The following is a 20,000-nucleotide window of genomic DNA, read 5'->3' on the forward strand; positions in this document are numbered from 1 at the left end:
AAACAACTGTGTCCCCCACATCAGCCATGCACACATCAAGTAATGACATATTTGGGGAATCTCTGTGTGTCCAGCTGGCATGCACAACTTCCGCCTGGTTCATTTGGGGAACATTTTGGGGGCAAAGGCACCGAAATTAAAACCGCGCCTGTTGTGCCCCCGGGAGATCCATGACTTTTAGAACTCCCTACCATGACATTCATCAATGAAACTATCTAATTTTGCTTGCGTCACATTGTACCCCTCAATTGCGTCGCTTTGTAACAAGTCATCACACATAGATGTAAAACAATTGGGACTGTCTTCATCCAGCTCCCTAGCTCTCTGATTCCTGTGGTCTTTGAAATGGAACTCGCATGTCTTGATGTATTGAATGGCTCAGTTCACTGCCAAACACATTGCAAATCGCGACCATATTAGCTCTGAATACCACCCTAGTACCGGTCGAAATTTGTGGAACTCCCTTGAACTTTTGAAGGACTTTGTTAAACAGAGTCCAGAACAACTTTATATGGGCAGTGTCCTCTGCTGTAGCTTCCATTATGGCAAGTTGAACTTGCCTTCTTAGCAAAGGATGAAATACACTCGCAGTCAAAGTTACAAATCTCCGACACCTTTCAGTTCCGTTTTCCGGCAGAAAAACAGAACTCGTCGCGAAGATAGTGCTCTCCATCCCTGTCCATATTGATTGCTATTCTAGTCTTTCCTTTCCCATTTTAAAAACAAAGGACTGCTTATCTGGATCGCAGAATCCAGGTATCCCCAGCTTTTGCCCGGTTTCCTCCCCCTCCCTATTAACATTGATAGGTACATAATTGCCAACGAGCAAGCCGAGCGACGACGCGAGGCTTGCGAGGCGGCCAGCTTAATGCTGCGGGAAGTAGTGCAGCAGGCAGAAAAATTCTCGATCATGCTGTGAAAACTGTAATGTAAGGCTACGTGTAAGGTTCCCTGGAGATTTAGTGGGGACCAATGCGCGTGCGCGTGTTTTGGTCCGTACGCCATGACCGAGGGCCAAATATTTTCCCGTCCGGCCCTCCCACTCAGTCAATAAGTACATAGTCTATCATGTTCACCTGTTTACAGTTTTTTATCTCGCCACCTTAAAAAGGGTTAGGGTTTACTGTTTTGAACATTGATTGATCGTTGTTTTTTCTATGTTCGCAGCATAAGAAAAAAAATTAAAAACTACTTTATTTACAAAAACAATACCAATGAAGAATACACGCATACTACACAAGTCTTTGTGAGCGGCTAAGGAAAAAAACACGCTCACAAGCGGTTCGCTAAAATCGCTAAGTTCTTAGTCACTGTGTGGATTCAGCCATTTACACTCTACAAGGCTAATGAAACAGTCGAAATTAGAAGATACCAAAAGACGGTAATACTTAAAACTTGACAGTTTGTAAGATATAGCTTTCATGGCTTAATCATGTTCCTTCGGCTAGTTCTGCATAAAACAAATTGAATTTCATGTCTTCACAGTCATTTATCTGTTAGTCCTCCTGAAATGTTAAAGCGAGATACTTCACCGGCAGTCATGCAGGGCTGATTACTGAAGTGCGTTTAAGCAGTCTTCGAATAGCGCTTCTGAGCTGCTGGTTTCCCAAGCCATAGACAAGAGGATTGCAAATGGCTTTCAAACCCAACGCCAAGACGTATGCGTACGTCTTAATTTGCTTCATGAGCTTGCGATAGCTACGGTAATCCCCCTTTTTCTGAGGATCATCTGGGAGCGAACGAGCAATACGGAGGCTGATAAATAAGAACAGTGGGAGGAAACTCAGAAGACAAAGTGCGACAATAATGGCCAGAATGCGAGCCCCTTTCAGTTCTCGTTTTACAGTGGATATTCTTGGGTTGTTGTTCCCTGTTCGGATCCGTTTTCGATGGTTACGGGACCCTCTGAAGATGTAGATGTACGAGCATAAAATGGTCACCAACGGGATACCCAAAATTGTAAGCAAAAAGAAAATCGGATACGCTTCAGTCGTCTCCGACGGCAACCGCGTGGGTTTTCCCTCTTTCCCCCATGACGTAAAGCTGCGTTTTAGGCATGGATGAAAAGCGCGAACAAGCTTTCGAAAGGCTCGTTTGTCGTTGTTTGCTTGCGGAAAGACCAAAGTTACAAGGGCAGCCCACAGCCACATTGCAATGGAAGCGATCAGCGTTCGGCGATTGGTCAGTATAACTTGGTAACGCAAAGAGAACCTGACGGCGATGAAACGATCCACGCTGATCAACGCCAGATGAAGAATGATGACCGTGGTCAAAAATAAGCTGAACAACGCGTTTGCTTTGCAAAACTTGCGAGAATGAATACTGCAGTTGTTGGATCTATGTTTTATCTCTGTGGAGATAATTTGGAGAATAAAGGAGATAGGTATCAAACTATCAGCAACGCACAAGCTTATCACAATCATGTTAGACGCAGTTCGCAGGTTGGAAAATTTGCAAAAAGCTCTGAGAACCAGGGAGCTCCCACAGGCACTTGCGATAATGACGGCGGATGCGATGCTTGTGAATGCGATCTGTTGGTCTCCCCAATCTAGATCTGGTGTGGTGCAATTCCGTTTCATGTTTCTGTTGAGAGTGTAGCGGTTACTGGTTAAAGAGGAACGCCGTTTGGGATTTGAAGAAGGAGACCTTTAGCATCTGTTTTTTTGTCTTTCTTTAATAGTTTAGGTGGTCTGAACATAGATTATTTGCACGCCGTATTTGACATTTCCTTATAGATCCTGACGTGTACTGAGAAACTATTGCAAGCTAATAACTAGAAAACATACTAACAGAAATGTTGCTAATTTAGTTGTCCGAAAAAAGAAAATTTTCCGCTCGCCCGTTTTATCTGTTACTTAATTTATGATAAAGAACAAGATTGGTAATCATACGCAAAATTGACGAGAAGAGTCAGCCAGGTGCGGCAGTTAACTTAGCGATGGTTTACTGAAGTCGTCTCTTCAAAGCGCACATACTAAGGCAATGAAATAAATTATATTTACCGAATGCAAAAAGTTAGTAAGTTAAAAGTGCCAACGTACCTGTTACCAGTTTTAGCGCTTGACTGCGGAATCTCATAACAACGGTGTTATATTTTTTTTTCGAGACATACATCCAAGGTTTTTCTAAAATTAGTAGTAAGCTTCACCGATGGGAAACCCGAGTATCTCGAGATGCGCAGAACAATTGCGCAATAACAATAGTAGGCACTACTACTTACTTGCCTATCCAGAACTAAAAAGTGTCTTAAATTTTGATAGAATGTTAAATTTGTATTGAAGAATGACAATTTGCACTCCAGGTGTTGCTTGTTTAAGAAATTTCTCGTCCCTTAAAGTAAGGACTGAATTTACCGACAATGTGCAGTATGTGCGTTTCCGAATGGCATTTATAGTGTCATTTGCTTGAAATTTCCATTAGAGCCAAAGCGCAACATGATTTTCTCATTTTAACATGCAATGGTCTATCTACAGGTAAGCAACTATGACAACAGTTGTCTGGATCCATCCGTTCATGAAAAAAATGGTCACCAGACAAAGACTTGCACAAGATGCTAGAAATGAAATTGTCGAGTTAGTCGTCGACATGCAAAAAATAAATATGTCCGTTGTAGACTATGGACTCAATTCTTTGTTTTGGCTTTCGTATTAAGACCTGACAGATGTTTAAATTTGTTGTGTTGACTTTTTTTCTTCAGTTAACTGACTTAAATAGGTGGGTTGGTTTCTTTTCTTGATATCAAACGGAAGTTTTGCAATAAAACGTGTGGCCGTATGTTTTTACAAAAAGTTTAGTGTTAATTGGTAAACTGGGTGATTTGGGAGTTTTTTGGCTTAATTGTGTCTATTTTCGTTTTCTTTCAACCTTCCTTGACCGCCGTTTGGCTGTCACTCTGAAAGTTTCATTTCTTCCCAACGGCAATTTTGTCTTTTACAAAATGTTGTTCCCAACGTTGAACCGAAGAAAATTAAAAATGATGACCCTGGAGAAAGCTATTAAGGTTTTAATTAGCCTTTTAATTGCCCGCAATTTAAGGCTGGCTTTTTTATTCTAAAGAACGTGTTTCCCGCTCATTGCAGTCTACAGTTTTCAGAGTTAGTTTTCAGTCGTGGATACGCGTCGCGTTTAGAGCGTATTTATAAATGGCGGTCAAGAAATTAGTCTTTTGTTTTTATGCTTATCATCCCTGACTAGCCTGGTTAGCACGGACAAAATTCAAAGGAATTTTCGCTCCAAAGTGAGGCGAGTGAGGATGATTATAGCTCAAAGACAAAAGAATAATTTCTTGGCCGCCATTTATCAGGGTCGGCCAGGGTTTTTGGGTATACGGTATACAGGGGCTTTTTAAATCGGGTATACGGTAAATTGCAGCTTAAACACGGATATTCGGTATATCACTTTCTTTAAAATTTCAGGTATACAGTATACAATGCTTCCATTAATTTTGGGTATATTTGGATGAATTTTTGGTATTTTTGGGTATTTTGGCGAATTTTTTTCGGGTATACTAGTATACCACTAAGCCCCCCCCTGGCCGACCCTGATTTACCATAGTACCATAGTACGCTTCAATGGCACAGGGGGTGTACGTTGACTGATGAGCTGGCAACCGTGGCACACGTTGCACTTGGGTCAGTTAACGTAGCAACGATTTCCTGAACATCCATTCCTGCAGAATGTAGTAAAATGGTTTTTTTCTGTTTTGCATACTTTACTCCCTTTCCGTCCACATAAAAGTGAAACGTGGTTTTCCATGACTTCCAACGGGGACCGATGCTCGTCAGATCACCTTTGCAATCGAAGGGAGGAATTCTTAATTCCTCCAATATCCAGATTATTTACCATGATTCCTACACCAACTTGAAATATTGAGTTTTACGTAAATCTTCGTCGCCAATTGTAGCGATTGAGTCCCGATCAAACAGAGATTGACTAGATGAAACACCTTGTCAAACACAGCTCGTGACTTTTTATTTACGTACACACAATCACACTCGTAACGCATTGCTCTCTGGGTAACATAGGTCCGCAATACACCACAATAACCAAACCTAATTCTAACGTGAGTGACCCTAACTTTTCTATAGGCTTATTTTAGGCCCCAGTAAAAGTTTCTTCAATTCACCTGAGTGCGTATTTAACCTGGGTAAAATGAGGATCACCAATTTAACCTACTGTAGTTAAAAACGAATTCAACTAGAGAACGGATTGTACCGGCAACATCTTCGTTGTGAGTTGGAGTTGGAGGTGTTTACCAATCCGTTTCAAGCAAGACTTAACTGATTAGAGTGTAACGTGAAGTGCTAAGTATCTACCCTAATACAGTCGCGCCAAATTCAAAAGACAAAACAAACCAATTGAATTGAGTTCGGCGCAACAATAGCACGCCGTTTGAAACCAAGTCTTGCTACTGCCGTGCGGCACGGCAAGTCCTGCCGTGTTAAGTATAGTCGTGCCGAACCTAAGTCAGCCGTGCCGCGCATAATGGTTTCAAACGGCGTGCTACTGACGTACTTAAATAGAAGTTTTGCATTTGAGTTCGGCACGGCAGTAGCACAACGTTTGGAACAGGCCTAATTAGTTACCGTATTTACTCGAATAAGCGCCGCGGCGCTTATTAAATTTTTCGTGGCCCGATGCGGCACTTATTGGAGGGCGGGCGCTTATTTCAAAGACAAAACATTTTGATTGTACAATTTAATTTACTTCCTGAGTATTTTCTCATGGCTTACCAACTTGAAGCTCACCTAAGGCTTGGCTTTCATAACAACCTCGTCACTACTTATTTTTCTGCAGGTTTTCAAGAACTGAAGAACGCGAAGATTTTGAAGAGAGGACTGAATCAAAGAGCATCGAGATATAGTTACTTTGAACTGAAAAAAACATCACTATTAATGAAAATAAATTCCCATTGCTGGCTTAGAGCCGCATTGCAGCGATTACAGTGTATTTTTATCACCTTATGGAAATACTCGAATAAGCGCCGCACCGGACCGGAGCCGCGTAAATACGGTATATGCATTTACAGGGTGTATACTCTTTTGTTTTCATTGTTTCTTGTATATCCTTGTTAAGTATTGTATTACCTCCTTTCTTTACTATCGATATTACCTCATATGATACTCAAATTGCTGTTATATATTTCAAAAATGTAGCAAATGGTTACTTCTGAAGATGTATGCGGATACATACGAAACGTTAAGACACGAAAAATTTATTTCAGTTATGCCCTGGTTTAGCCTTGTTTGTCCCCGCAGTTTGCGTTCTGTTTCTAATAAAACGTGAATATCTCTGGAACGAGAGAGGGTATTGCAAAATAGAAAAAACACATTCTGTATCAATTTAAAAGGTCTTTAAATTAAGCAAAGGATTTTTTTTACTTCAAGGCACTTTAATTCAAGGACAAATATTTCGGGTATATCAAAACAAGTGAGATGAAAAGAAAATATCGATAATGACTTGTTTTTCCTTTCGCGCGAGCAAAACGAACGAACAAGGTACCCTTTCATCGTTCTTCAGGGTTTACCCAGAGTTCTTCTTTGAATCGGGTACGCACCAAACAGATACTGAGATACTGAGGACGAAAGTGGGGTGTCGTTTTTCTTCTTGTCCAATTAAAATCGAGAAATTTCAAAATAGATAATGGTTTGAATAGAGGAGTTTCATACCTCGATGGAGTTTGATCGTAATGTGATTGTTTGTGAGGATGGCGAGTGGCGATTGGTGCATTACGATCTAGTTTTTAATTGAAGGTCGTAGAAGGTTTCTGTTCTGTAATCGTTTGTAAGGCGCAGCAGAGGTTGGCAACGGTTTAATGTAGTTCAAGTGTAAGTCGCTGGTAATAGTTCGTACAAAAGGTGAACTGAGTACTTAGCAGAGTCCCAGTCGATAATGCATTTTGTTTTTGAATGGTATTCAGCAATATTATGATTGAGATCACCATTCTTTGCCGCCCGTTTGTGTTTTACAATGCAACGTAAGTGGCCTGGCAATCGCAGCATGTGATCTTGTGCACTGCTTGCTCCCTGTCTGTTCTAAGGGCCGTCCTTGTCTTTGATATTCATTAGTGAGCGTCAAAAAGTCGTTATAGGAAGCGATAATATCACGACAGTACACAAAGACCAAATCAGTTGAAAAATCCACGAACAACTTAACCTGAAACAAAACGGTTTACGAGAAATTTCTTTAAACTATAATCACAGTGAACAAAAAATAAGTTCAAAACAATCTTTGTTAAAGGCCAGAGTATTCAATAAAACTCTTTTAAGTAACAATAAATAACTCTTGGTCCTTAGATTTTCCGAAAAAAAATCTGTTGCATAAATGGTACAAAAAGGCGTATTTACATGTTGTTTCTTTCAAAAAGCGTCTAAAGATTGGTCTAAAAACTATCAAATATGCATTGGTAGAATTCGCAACACGACTGTTGTGGGTATTATATCAAAGAAACTTAATAAAAAATGTCCCGTCCCGTCCTGTGCATAGAAAATACAGAATCTTAATTGATTTTATGTGCGTTGTGTGTTTGGAATTCTTACGTAGTATTGATCATGTGTTCAATAACAAAAACATCGTCCAATAATTAAGACAATGTACGGAAAGGATCTCTCTCCACATTAAACTTTTAGGTCTTTACCAGATTGAAATCTCATACAAAATATGAAACTAAAGAGCAACTTAAGGAGACTGAAACCTTACACAAGCTAATTAATGTTACAGTGGATTGATTGTCCTTTACACGGAGAAAGAAGCTAGTACTTAACAAGATCATAGAGCAAATCGTTTAGCTTACATGCAGGAAAACTGAGTTGGCGCAGTTGTCCGGCAAAAACCAACATTTGATGTAATTCGATCCGGCTGCCTTAAGCTTATTTTTAGTCGAACCCAATCCACTGATCACTTGTGCTCGGGCATGTAATCTTGAGATGTACTCGAGATCTACAGCGTGCATTGTACGAGAATGGTATGAGATGGAATTTTCGCAGAGCAGGAATCTTCCAATCCGTCATCTAGGAAGATATGATATTACATAGACCACGTGCAAATTAGCCTACCAAGCCTCATTTTAGAGCAAGAATTCTTTTCAATTCACTGTATGGTATCAAGGCTTGGTAGGCTAATTTGCACTTCGACAAAAGAATTATAAATTGACCGCCATTTATGAATAAGGTCTATAAGGTTGCTCCATTCTGTCGCAGGCAGAAAACGTATCTTCCTGTTACAGACATTTGAATGTACGCCACCCCAGTACAGATATCTTCCGGATAATTCCCAGAACAAAATACAATTTTACGATTTCTGCCCAATCTTGTTGCGAGGTCAAAACAAGGATAACCGAAATTATTGAAGTGTAATGAATAGATTTAGGCTGCTTTTAAAGGAAACGAACGGTTACAAAGACCTTTATGCAAGCTGCCGCGAATTAGGGATTTAGCTTTCTATTTGCTCATACTTGCCGCTGGGTTTATAAAACAAAGAAATCTGTGGAAAATTGCCCGAGTTCACGTTAGGTTTGCCCGTTTGAAACCGAGAAAATCCCATAAATCATGTGCGGTGTTGACCTCAGTCAAGATGGCGCAGGAATGTAATTAGATGCACGCCCCAATTCTAAACCTTTGCTGCCAATTTCCGCCAATAAGGGTACAGGGTAAAGATGAGCGTAATTTTTAGTTTAGGGTAAATGCAGATGTGTATCTTAATTGAGGAGCAGTATTTGTAGGACACTGTGACGTTAATTGTCTCGGACATACGGGTGATGTTCAAATTGGGGAGAACCACCAGAGGACACTTGGGACGCTTATTGAAATCTGCATGCATCTAATTAGGGTCATTTCTGGAAATATTCACACAAGTTTTTTTATCACATTAAAACTGCGATTGAATGGAAATTTACTTCAACGATGTGCCGGGGACCGCAAATTCTATGGCTAAATCATATACAAAGCACGAAGCAAGACTGAATTGGATAAGAGTGTTGTTATGGCATGGGTGGGCTGTCCAGCACAGCCACAAATGAGTCTATTTTTCGAATACCCGTTCCCGCGAAAATCAATAGACTTTTTGCTATTGTTTCAAAAAGCTATTTAACAATTATTCTGTGAGCGTGCGTTGGATATGAGTTGGCTATAATCATCTCATATCCAACAAGCGCGAGTGGAATAATTGTTTTATTAAATTCCTTAAACTCCAAAAATTTTGAAAGTACGAAATACGAGCGAAAAAAGCGAGAAAATCCGAGCGAAATCGAGAAAACTTGATGAAGACGCAAAGTTGTGTAAGACCTTGTGGTCAGACAGACGCAGGCTCATCACAAAAACATTTCTTGCCTTTTCGCGTACTTCTAAACGTCGGAATTGATCCAAACTTTCCCCATAATTTTGTCTTTCTTTTTTGGCTTTATTCGATTCAAAGAGAAATTCCGCTTTAGTTTAGCAACGCTTAACGCAATCATTTACCATATAAGGTCAAACTAAGGTATATGAGGTGATAACCTAGATTGAGTGAACCAATCAGAGCACGCAAAATGCATTATCCGAGGTTGAGAATTTAATAATACGGGATATCCAGGGGACGAAGACATATTAATTTGCCCCCCTGAGCATCCCATAATGTCTTTGGAAACAATAGAAATCAAAATGGCCGCCCTATCTGCAAAAGGGTTATGTCCCCGAAAAAACATGGCAGAAGCAGTCACGCGTGACATGGCTTCTTCTGATTGGTTAAAATTGACGGCCCCTTGTTTGTTTCGCGCGCAAAGCGTATCTAAAAATAAATCCATTTGTGATTGTGCCGGGGCAAGAGCACAAAGTGATAGATCGACACTCTTATCTAATTCACTCTTGGCACAGAGTTAATTCGAAACCACTGCACTGGTCAGGATTCATCAAGGTAGAAAATTAACAAACAAAGGGAGTTTCTTTTAAAGGGGCTAGGCCACGCAATTTTAGGCAATTTCAGCACTGATCGAATGGTCACAGAATTGACTAAAATATCAAAATAACTGTTCAAAACTATGGAAGAACTCTAACAAAACACAGGGAAGCCAAGAAGGGACATGGATGGACAAAACCTGGAGAGGATTGAAATGGATTGAATTTGGGTAAATTTGAAAAACGTCGGCCCACCTTTTTTCAAATTTATATCAGTCTATATTAAAATGTCATTTACACAGCTGGAAAATCATTCTTGCTCTGCCAATTTGACGTTTAGAGCTCATAATTAACAAAATTACCTCAAATAGCGTGACCTAACCCCTTTAAGGCCGTTCTTCCCTTCAAAGTGCATGTGAAGCTAAAGATAATATTAATAAAGCTTTGAATCTCTGCGCAGATAAAAGGCTACAGCCAAAGAAATGACAACTTGTACACTGAAAGCGTGCGAGAATTACTCTTGCGTTTTTCCAAAGACAAAATTGCGCTTCATATAAGTGCAATTTGGTCTTCACATGAATTCATGATTTGCATAATAATCACATTCATTTGTGAAAACCCAAAAGAAAGGTTGCTCAATTGATCCTTAGATGTTAAGATAGTAGGTCAATGTAATACGATATTACATATCTTCATAGATCTCTCTTCAGTTTCAGCTGAACTGTGAGTAGTAAACTCAACACTCACGGAGCCGGACGAATATTTACGCAAGTTTAACGTAAACTCGGGACTAATATCTTTGTCAGAATCTACGCTGCTAACATCGACGAAGATCTCTTGCGAACTCCCTGAACTGGTCACCAAGGATTGTGTTTCGCGAACGAAGAATGGAAGAGAGACTCGTTCCATACCTAGACGTGACCAGGAATATTTTGCAGGTCTTGCAATTTTGTCTTGAGCCGTCAATTCATACAGACGTCATGGTACAATTTGGGTTCCCCACGTTACGAAAGTCTCTTTGAGTATCGTTCAATTCTTTTCTCGGATTTCTTTCTAAGAGAGATATGAGATTGCTCATTTGGGTTTGTAGTGTCTTCAAGTTCCCTGACATTTCTTCAATTCGTACCTCTAGATCCGCGCACTTACAGCGTTGCGTGTTTGTTTTACAGTCAAAGCATGAGTGTTTACGAATACTTAGTTTATGATGTGGGGCTTCTTCTGAAAAATCACCTTCACAAACGTCATCCCCCGATATATCATCCCCAAAGGGCTTAATAGCAGTTTCGTTGTCATCTACAGAGATGTCACTCAGAGTTACGTTGATAAAACGTCCCGCCACTTCGTTCAACGTATTGTCCATTGAGGAACTGCTGTATTTCTTAACGTCTCCATTTCCAACTTTCGAATCAGCGTAAATGGATTCTGTTTCGAACAGTTTGCAAGTAGGAATACCTAGCATTGGTTTCAAGTCACTCAATTCATACTCCTGTTCAACAATTGATCGCTTTTTCTTTTGTGTGAAACATGGCATTCTTTTCTCGCCATTTTTATTTGAATCATAAAAGTTTCTGTTTGAAAGGCCCTGAAACAACAAACAGCAATGAAAAATTAATTTTGCCTAACGTGAAGAAAAACCCTTCTTCAGGCTTTTTGGAAAGGTTTAAAAGTAATTCGTCGTGATGATTGTGGGTCGAGTCACAATGGGTAGAATGAAGTGGAGTCGGTAAGAGAAAAAGATTAAGCTTAGACTTCCACAGGGTTTGGACAACAGTTCACCGAGTTAGTCAAAATATAATTCTTTCTCAGATTTTCTTGTCATTTAACCCTAATACGCAAATTTTTACCTTCGCCTATTAATAGGAAGACGGAAATGGGAGAGGTGAAACTAAAGTGCACCGAAAAGAATAATAAGGTAGCAAGTGAAAATACAACTGCCCGTTGAATCAGGGTAGGTTCTAGGCACGGAGGTATAGAGAGTACAAACAGACAAGTGCAAGCTTAAGTCACAGACTGAGGAGGAGAAAAATAACAAATGTAGTTAACGTGTTACCTTTTCATATACATCTTTTCGATTAGCAGCGTCCATCATACCCAGTAGCTGCCTTTGTCGCTCACGATATGACACCATTACATCTTCAAGATCTTTAAGCGTAATGACGTGACAGTCCACGCACGTGGAGGCTTTCAAGGAGACTTTGGATCTTGGACGACAGTTAATCTGCCTTAAACTAGCGCCATATGCATCTCCTTCGCCTTTAGACAAAAAAATGATGTTGAAAAAGTTAAACAGTTTGGTAATTAACCTCTCGAGTATCTGATTGCTCGGTGATCAGTTTGCACAGCATACAGAGTTGCTTATGCATTTTTTGACTGCATGATTACTCGTTGATAAAGTGAAGTGGTAAGTTTTAAGCCCGTTTCACTTAACATCATTGAAGATATGCCATCATGACCTATCAGTGCCAACTAGGAGGTGGTCTTTTTGCGAGTTCGTAATAGTCCTGTTGAGGATGTTAACATGGTAAAAAAAAGGTAAAAGGTAAAGTCACTTTATTTAACGTCGGTAATTCCTTCAGCTACGAGGCTGGTATCAATGGAAGCCGACGGTACGCCCTTTACCCCCCCTCCCCTCCCTCTGTCAGTGCTCCGTTTTACGGGTATTTAAAGCTATAGCTACACGGATCAGAGGAAAGTCGAAACAGACATTGAAGTCACCGAGGATCCAACCGGGGACCTCTCGCTCCGAAAGTCGCGCACTACCCATCTGAGCCACGACTGCTCCTGAAGACAATATATATGAAAGACATACTAATGAAGTGCGGAGAGAACTATTTGAACTTTTTTTTTAATCCTTGCAGTTTCCACTTCGTTACTTGAGCAGTAACGAATGGGAAAGCCTGAAAAATTCAAGATTGAATGGGATTTGAACCTTCGTCTTCTGCGAAATCGGTGCAGTGCTCTATCAAGCTGCTTACTGGGAGCTACAGAGGATATCAAGATAAAGAATGTATATAAGAAACACATAATTGTGATCTAAAACGCCTTAGACTGCCTTTTCACGCATTCTTATATTTACGTCTAGGAAATTTATGATCTTGCGAGTGCATTTCGTGATTTATGGGCACCAGTGATATTTTAAATTTCTCAAAATTGAGTGCAATTTGAGAACTTTGAAAACTTCACGAGAGAACATGAATCACGAAATGCACTCGCAAGTTCATACAATTTTTATTGATTATGTACTCAATAAAGTTATTCCACCGCTGTGTTTCCACAGCAACTTCCGTTTTGCACTCTATATATAATTTATGCATTGGTCATTGACCAATCACAAACGCGATACAGTAAACACCTACACATAAGTACCTAGAATTTAAAAACCTGTCAGGCTAAAATTTCATTTAAAAATAGAAGAACCGTAGCCAGGGTAAAACATATCGTTCACTGGCTATATACAGTTAAAAACTTTCGAGCTTTCGGCTGTCAGGCTACAGCCTTCAATGGAAATGAATGGAAAAAAATGATGACAACTACAATATATACAAAAATAGGTGAGAAAAAGAATATAAAAACGGGAAAAAATATTTGTCAAAAAAACTAATTGTTCTTTTTTAAAAGAATGGAGTATTGATTAGGGAGCGGCCTAGAATTGTTATCTGAATGATCCATCGAAGCGGTGTGCCAAGATTCCAGTGTCTTGCGGGTACGAGAAGAACCCTTGTCAATCACTTGGGAATTTTTAAAGTCAATAGAGTGATTTGAAGACCAAGCGTGTTTAGCGATGTTGGAGCCTCTTGCGTAAGACTTCACATTCCTCATATGTTCTTTTTTTCTGGTTTCAAAGAATCTGCCAGTCTCGCCAACATAACTCCATGGGCAGTCGGCACAAGATATTTTGTAAACCACGTTAGGTTGAAGATCGATCGGAGGGCGGGACTTAGGAGAGGGAAACTCCTGTTGTATAAAGTCTTGAATGGCTTGCTGACAACTCGAATATCATGTTTTCTAAGGAGTCTAGTTAGAGGCTGAGAAATTCCATTAATATAGGGGAGGACTGCATAATTGGAGAATTCGGAGGGTGCAACCCATTTAAAAAACATGCAAACAAGTTCCTCAGGTGTTGGGATGGGATTTGTTCGCTGAGTAGAAGATTTCTTCTTTAGAATGTTGGAGATAACATTTTGGGGGTAATTGTTAGATCGTAGAGCGTCGATGACATGAATAAGTTCTTTCTCTTTTCCTTGTTTTGTGCTCGGGAGATTAGTTGCGCGATGTAACAAAGTCTCAGCTGTACTGGTCTTGTGTCGTTTGTCATGATGCAAAATCATCTTTTAAAAAAGAACAATTAGTTTTTTTGACAAATATTTTTTCCCGTTTTTATATTCTTTTTCTCACCTATTTTTGTATATATTGTAGTTGTCATCATTTTTTCCATTCATTTCCATTGAAGGCTGTAGCCTGACAGCCGAAAGCTCGAAAGTTTTTAACTGTATATAGCCAGTGAACGTTTTTTATAATAATTTTTTAATAAAATTTCATTTTAGACCTCCCTTACATGAGAACCAGTTTAGCTTAAAAAATAAAACAGGTTCTTATTTTAGAAAATGACCTGTCTATTTCCATCGTCCATCGTCTGGAACAAATTTTCAACTGCCCAGATCTTGGTTAGAACTTTTTTTTTCATGGTTATGATTGAAATATAAAGGTATCAGCACGTTCATCAGGGGAAATCAGTCATACCATATGTATCATAGAGTAGATATCATTTGTGGAAATAAGAACCAATGTAAGAACGTAGATAGCCTAAAACTACTGTAAATACCATTCTAAAAAGAACCTATGTAGCCTAAATTGGAAAAAAAAATCTGCTCTTATATGTGGTTGTTTACTGTATTCGTCAAATGAGCCCAGTCTTACAGAAGTCCGTAATCCAGAAGTGCCGATCTGCGACGAAGTGCGACCCATCAGCTAACGGTATTATGATTGTTACAACGGCTAATGACATTTTGCATTTAGCACAAACAATTCCATGGTGCGGCTATTTGGTTGCGGACCAGTAGGAGGAGTTGTGGTCATGAGGCCAATTCTGATTGGCCATTTGTTGCCGCGGCGCACCTGTTTTCTAAATTAGATAATACTGCTCACTGATGCCAAGGTCAAATAAGAGAAATCGACATTGTGGTCTAGTTCAATGGCCTAAGTTGTCAAGGGTCTCCGATGGTTCAGTGGTAGAGAATCCACATATATGAGTAATCGGATGCTCGTAGGGTAGACTCATTTTGAGAGGTATCGGAGTAGGTCAGTGTTCATTATTTCCATTTTTCACCGGGCACAAAAGCTTGCTGTCTCACTTAATATTAACGCACAGATATTGAGTGAAAGTAACCACAACTTATTCTTCTTATCAGAGAAAGGCAGTGGCAGTGACAGAAAGACGACACTGGCCTCATTTTTGAACAGAGATCCAATGCAAAAGGAGATAATTTCTATTATCTTTTGGAGAAACAAGTTTTTATTTGACCTTGCAGCATTTTGATCAGTAATAAAATGAAACAAAGTTTAACGTACGTATTTTTCCACGCTGTTCAGAGTTCGACAAGATATCAATCTTCCCTCGCCTCACGAGGTGCACTGAGTCAATATCGTCTCCATCGTGAAGAATCTGGTGCCCGGGCAGATGATGGTGCCGATGCATTTTCTTTGCAAGCGCTCTTAGGCAACTTTCCTCGAAATCTTGGAAGAGAAACGAGTCGGATAGAACAGTGAGGTGCATATGCAGGTGTATTTCGTACTGAAGACCATCAGGGAACTTTTGGAGGACCTAAAACAATATAAAGTACTCTAAAGGAATTGTATCATCAAAAGTCAAGCACATGTACAACCTGATTTTTGGTATGGTCACACACATGAAGCGAAAATGCTTTCGTTGTGTACTGTATAGAATCAACGACACAACAACATAGGAATTGCTAAGTTTTAAGGAGAATTGGCAATTGTTCAGTTCAAGAACACTAACGACCTTCGTATTTCTGTCGTACAGACAAATCATTAAAGGTTAGGAAGAGAAAAAGAAAACGCTTGCTCTACAACCTCTCGACCACCGCTTCCTCCCCGAGAGAACAAAATCAAAATGTTATTTGCTTTCCTGCAACGTTAAGTTTAGAGTTGAATAATTACACCTAGAAGAATTCAAGTTAGCATTTTCTACGAAACGCAACAGTCACGTTAATCAATCACACGACACCAACCTTAGCCATATCTGTTCCCTTAGTTTGAGACCAAGTATGTCGCGAATAATCCCTGAGCCTGCGCGCCAGCGGATTTTTAATCTTGAAGTACCGTACAAACTCGTTGATCTGAAGGGACTCCTTCCGATATCGGAAATTACTTGAGTATTGGCCGTGAATTATGGCTGTCACGTTGCCAAATATGGCTGCATGCATCACGGCTGCAGAGCAAGAAAAACTGGTCAAAAAACTTCATCTGGTTTAACGAAAATTAAATAAAGATGCCACACGGCGTACATTTTCAATAAAGCACAACAATTCACGCATCAACGCTATCAAAACAGCCAGTAACCAAACTCATCAAGCTATCCAAGGAAATTGGATATCAACTGAATTGATAATGGCTATAGACCTTTTTTCTTTGCAGCCTAATTGCCGACTTGATATTATTTGCTTTGGTCAAGATGAAATGGCGACGGCGCCGGTCTGTCCTGGAAATTTAATATTAATAACAACAAGGAAAACAACAAAAACCTCATCATTAACAACAACAAGACTACTTAGTCTATTCAAGGAACATCGCAAAAAGATTCAAAATTCAAAAGCTGATTTTTCTCTTTCCATGCCCAACCCTTTTGACTGACAAAATGATGTGCGAACGTCTGATACCTAAGCCCTTCAAAACTCTGATACGAATTTTTCATTCAAGCGGCCGGCGTCACAGGATTTTTTCTTTCCGGCAATATCAAAACGCAAAGGTAAAATTCAAGGAGTAGATGAAACTGGCTTACCTCCCATCAGCATGCAAACGATGGAGAAAATCATCTCGCCGTCCGTATTCGCCGATATATTACCAAATCCCACGGTTGTACACAAAGTCATGACGTAATAAAGAGACGCCAAATAACGCGTGCGGAGACTAAGGTGTTTCCCGGGCATTACACCGCGTGATAAATTCTCTGTCATCATACCTAGCCATGATACCGCTTTGATATCATCGTTTCCGGATTCCTTTACGCCAATAGCGTACCAGATGCAAGCTAACCAATGAGCGACCAGCATAAAAAACATGATCATTAAAAACAGCAAGGAGGTCATGTACTCGTAGTTTCTATCCAGTTTCCTGGCAGCTCGGAACAAACGAAGTAGCCGAGCTGTTTTGAGTAGGCTAAATAGCATTGTGTTCTGGAAAAGAAGAACAAAGAAAGAAACGAGAAGCTTAACGTGTGGCAAAGAGATAAACAGGCACGTAAGGCACTCACTGTCCCACCTTCTAGACTATGCTTTCAGAAGAAGGGAACTGCAACTTTTTCGCATATTAAAAGGGTTATTGAAAGTCAGGCGTTAAACATAATCGAATCCTCTGATGTAAGAATGGGTCAATTCAATATTGGGCTTTTCTTAAGGTTCCTACTCGTTTAACAAAACCCAAACAGCAAACTTCTGTTCTTCCTTTATAGAGATGTAAAAGTTTTAAAGATCCAAAATAGCGAGGGAAATTTAGTTTACTACGTGAATCCAGCCTTGAACCTACAGCCCAACTTTACATTGCTTGGTTTGCTGTCTTTCACATCAAATACCGAGCTTTAGACAAAATTTAGGTCGCAAAGCAACCTCTTATGTCAGGGGTAGATTTGGCCTTCTTTCTAGAGTCCCTATCCCTTGGCATTGCCTGGGCGGCATGGGAACCCATGCAAGACGGCGTAAGGACAAGTCAAAAAACAGGACAAGGGTATGTCTAGAGAATTATTGTAGCAGGAGAGGGTTTTTGATGTAATACACTTCAAGTCAGGAAATTGATAAACCCCATGTGAGGAACAAGGAACATCTTTTACAATGAAATAGAGTGAAATTTATCGTTCATTTTTTTTTTAATCGTTCATTTCATGGGCTAAAACGAACGATTTGATTTTCAACTAACAGCAAGTACATTTGGCCGATAATGTATTGAAAGATTTTTTAGTAACTTCTTCGTCAGGGTGTCTGGTAATCTCTATCTCAAGTAGAAGAAAATTCTAACCAACCTCTTCTGTTCCTGAATTAAAAGTTGCCAGAAGATCCCATGGAATAGCGGCTACCAAATCGACTAAAAAATAAGTCTTCAAATAATGGACGGCGATCTTCCATGGACTTGTGATAAGTATCTCGCCCTCCTTAACGTACGTGGTGCGGAAATTCATTAGAATGTCGACCATAAAAAGAATATCTATTATAAGGTCAGTGTAGAGAAGCGGGTATGATTCCGGATATCGCTGTTTTAAAGTCTGGAAGAAATCCAGATGGGACTTGCTACCTGTGAATAGAACAAAGAAAAAATAAATAAATAAATAAAATTATTCAACGTACTTGAAAAGAAACAGAAGAAATTAGAAACTTGTAAGAAGGAGGAAGCTGGGGCCAGTTTCACGAAAGTTATGAAAACTCTTCGGGTACGGAAAGCCTCTTACGAAACTGCCATCCATGTTGTCAAGATAACAAATTGAAAAGCAAAATGATAGTAAAATTTGATGGCATAAAACCTCTCCGTTTCGTTGAGAAAAAGACGAAATTGTGACACCCGTGGGAAAAGGTCCCGAAGCGCTTGGCAACTTTCGAGAAACGGACCTCTAGAGCCAGTTTCTCGAAAGTACGAAAACTTTACGGACCATTTTCGCGAGTAACAATTCCCTCTATATCTCAAAAACGGAAGTCGTCAAACTTCACAGTTAGTTTGCTTTTTCAGTGTTACCTTGAAAACATATTCAAAGAATGACTTTCCTGAACAAGCGGTTGGCAGCAAAAATGGCTTTTCGGGCTCGAAAGGTTTTCGGGATTTTCGAGAAACGGAACCCTAGACTGAAAGGACATGACGTCGTTGAATTGCCAGTTTCAAATGTCAAAGACGTAAGGCACGAGAATGATTGTTTGAAAGTTGGAAGTCTTTCGCGCTATGTTATCAATTAGTCGCATGACACACACAGTGTTTTCATGATTCTGACAAGTTAACAACGTCGGTCCCCCCGATACATCCCTTCTACATATTTTCAGACTAATATTTCAGCAGTGTAGCGAGCAAAATAGCTGTACTAATTGGCGACACAACAAATCAATTTGAAAACAGACCAAATCAAATCAAATACTGGTTGGGTATCCACACTGAGTCAACAACAAACACAGTAACTTGAATTTATTTCCAGCATGAAAAAGACATCTATTATTTCTTCGATGGCGGAAACCTCAACTTTATTTCGAAGACAACGACAGTTGCTAACAAAAGGAAGAAAGGAAACAATTTAAGGGTTTTTATGACCTCTTTTCTCTTGTTTTTCCTTCATTACACATAGTGGGAGGGCACATGCACACAGGAACATTTCAATCGAGGACTGAAAGGTGTTATAAATGTAAATATAACAAGACTACTTGCATACCAAAGACACAGGACTATTTCATTTAAAGTATCACATAAAACCCCGGTAATGATGATATTTCAAGGACATCCACAGGAATTTAACACTTTGCTTGAAGAAACGACAGAAATATGGATTGTACCAGATACCACAAATTTGCTTTTTTATTGCTATCTGTCTCGTTCTTAAATCATTGCCGCGGTATGACGACATTAATGGTCGGGTGGGGAATACGTCTATTGACAACCAATCGGGTCACGATAGGTATTCGGACTGAGGTCAGAGCAAACATGCGCAGGAAACAGGAAACACTCTCTTATGTACTTTGCCAATGCACTCTTTTTTCATACGAACGTTGAGGCTGACATTAACCAAAATTTTAAGAACGTACTAAAGAACATTCCTAAGAGAGCCGATTAAGAACGTTTTTATTTTGCTTATTTGTATTTTAGGGTGGCTCAAACAACACTTTCAAGAGACCTTGTTATTAGCAGGATTGACAATACAACACATTATCA

General features: G+C 39.7%; 2 protein-coding genes across 6 annotated transcripts in view; both read right to left on the reverse strand.

The window, feature by feature from the left end:
• Nucleotides 1-1,538: 1,538 nt before the first annotated feature.
• LOC138016155 (alpha-1B adrenergic receptor-like) lies at nucleotides 1,539-2,579 on the reverse strand. The gene has a single exon (XM_068863335.1). It carries the CDS (start codon nucleotides 2,577-2,579, stop codon nucleotides 1,539-1,541), a length of 1,041 nt encoding a protein of 346 aa, XP_068719436.1.
• A 6,293-nt stretch (nucleotides 2,580-8,872) lies between these two features.
• Nucleotides 8,873-20,000, reverse strand: part of LOC138015607 (potassium voltage-gated channel unc-103-like) — a 42,426-nt gene continuing 31,298 nt past the window's right edge. For all 5 annotated transcript variants that reach the window (XM_068862689.1, XM_068862690.1, XM_068862693.1 and 2 more), the window contains 6 exons: nucleotides 18,121-18,389; nucleotides 16,888-17,281; nucleotides 16,118-16,317; nucleotides 15,438-15,690; nucleotides 11,920-12,122; nucleotides 8,873-11,451 (listed from right to left, as the gene is read on the reverse strand). In XM_068862689.1, the coding sequence (XP_068718790.1) occupies nucleotides 10,837-11,451; nucleotides 11,920-12,122; nucleotides 15,438-15,690; nucleotides 16,118-16,317; nucleotides 16,888-17,281; nucleotides 18,121-18,389 (1,934 nt within the window). In that variant the 3' untranslated portion in view covers nucleotides 8,873-10,836. The remainder of the gene's footprint in view (nucleotides 11,452-11,919; nucleotides 12,123-15,437; nucleotides 15,691-16,117; nucleotides 16,318-16,887; nucleotides 17,282-18,120; nucleotides 18,390-20,000) is intronic.

The sequence above is a fragment of the Montipora capricornis genome, chromosome 9, assembly GCF_036669925.1.
Source record: "Montipora capricornis isolate CH-2021 chromosome 9, ASM3666992v2, whole genome shotgun sequence".
In the NCBI taxonomy this organism is placed as follows: Eukaryota; Metazoa; Cnidaria; class Anthozoa; order Scleractinia; family Acroporidae; genus Montipora; species Montipora capricornis.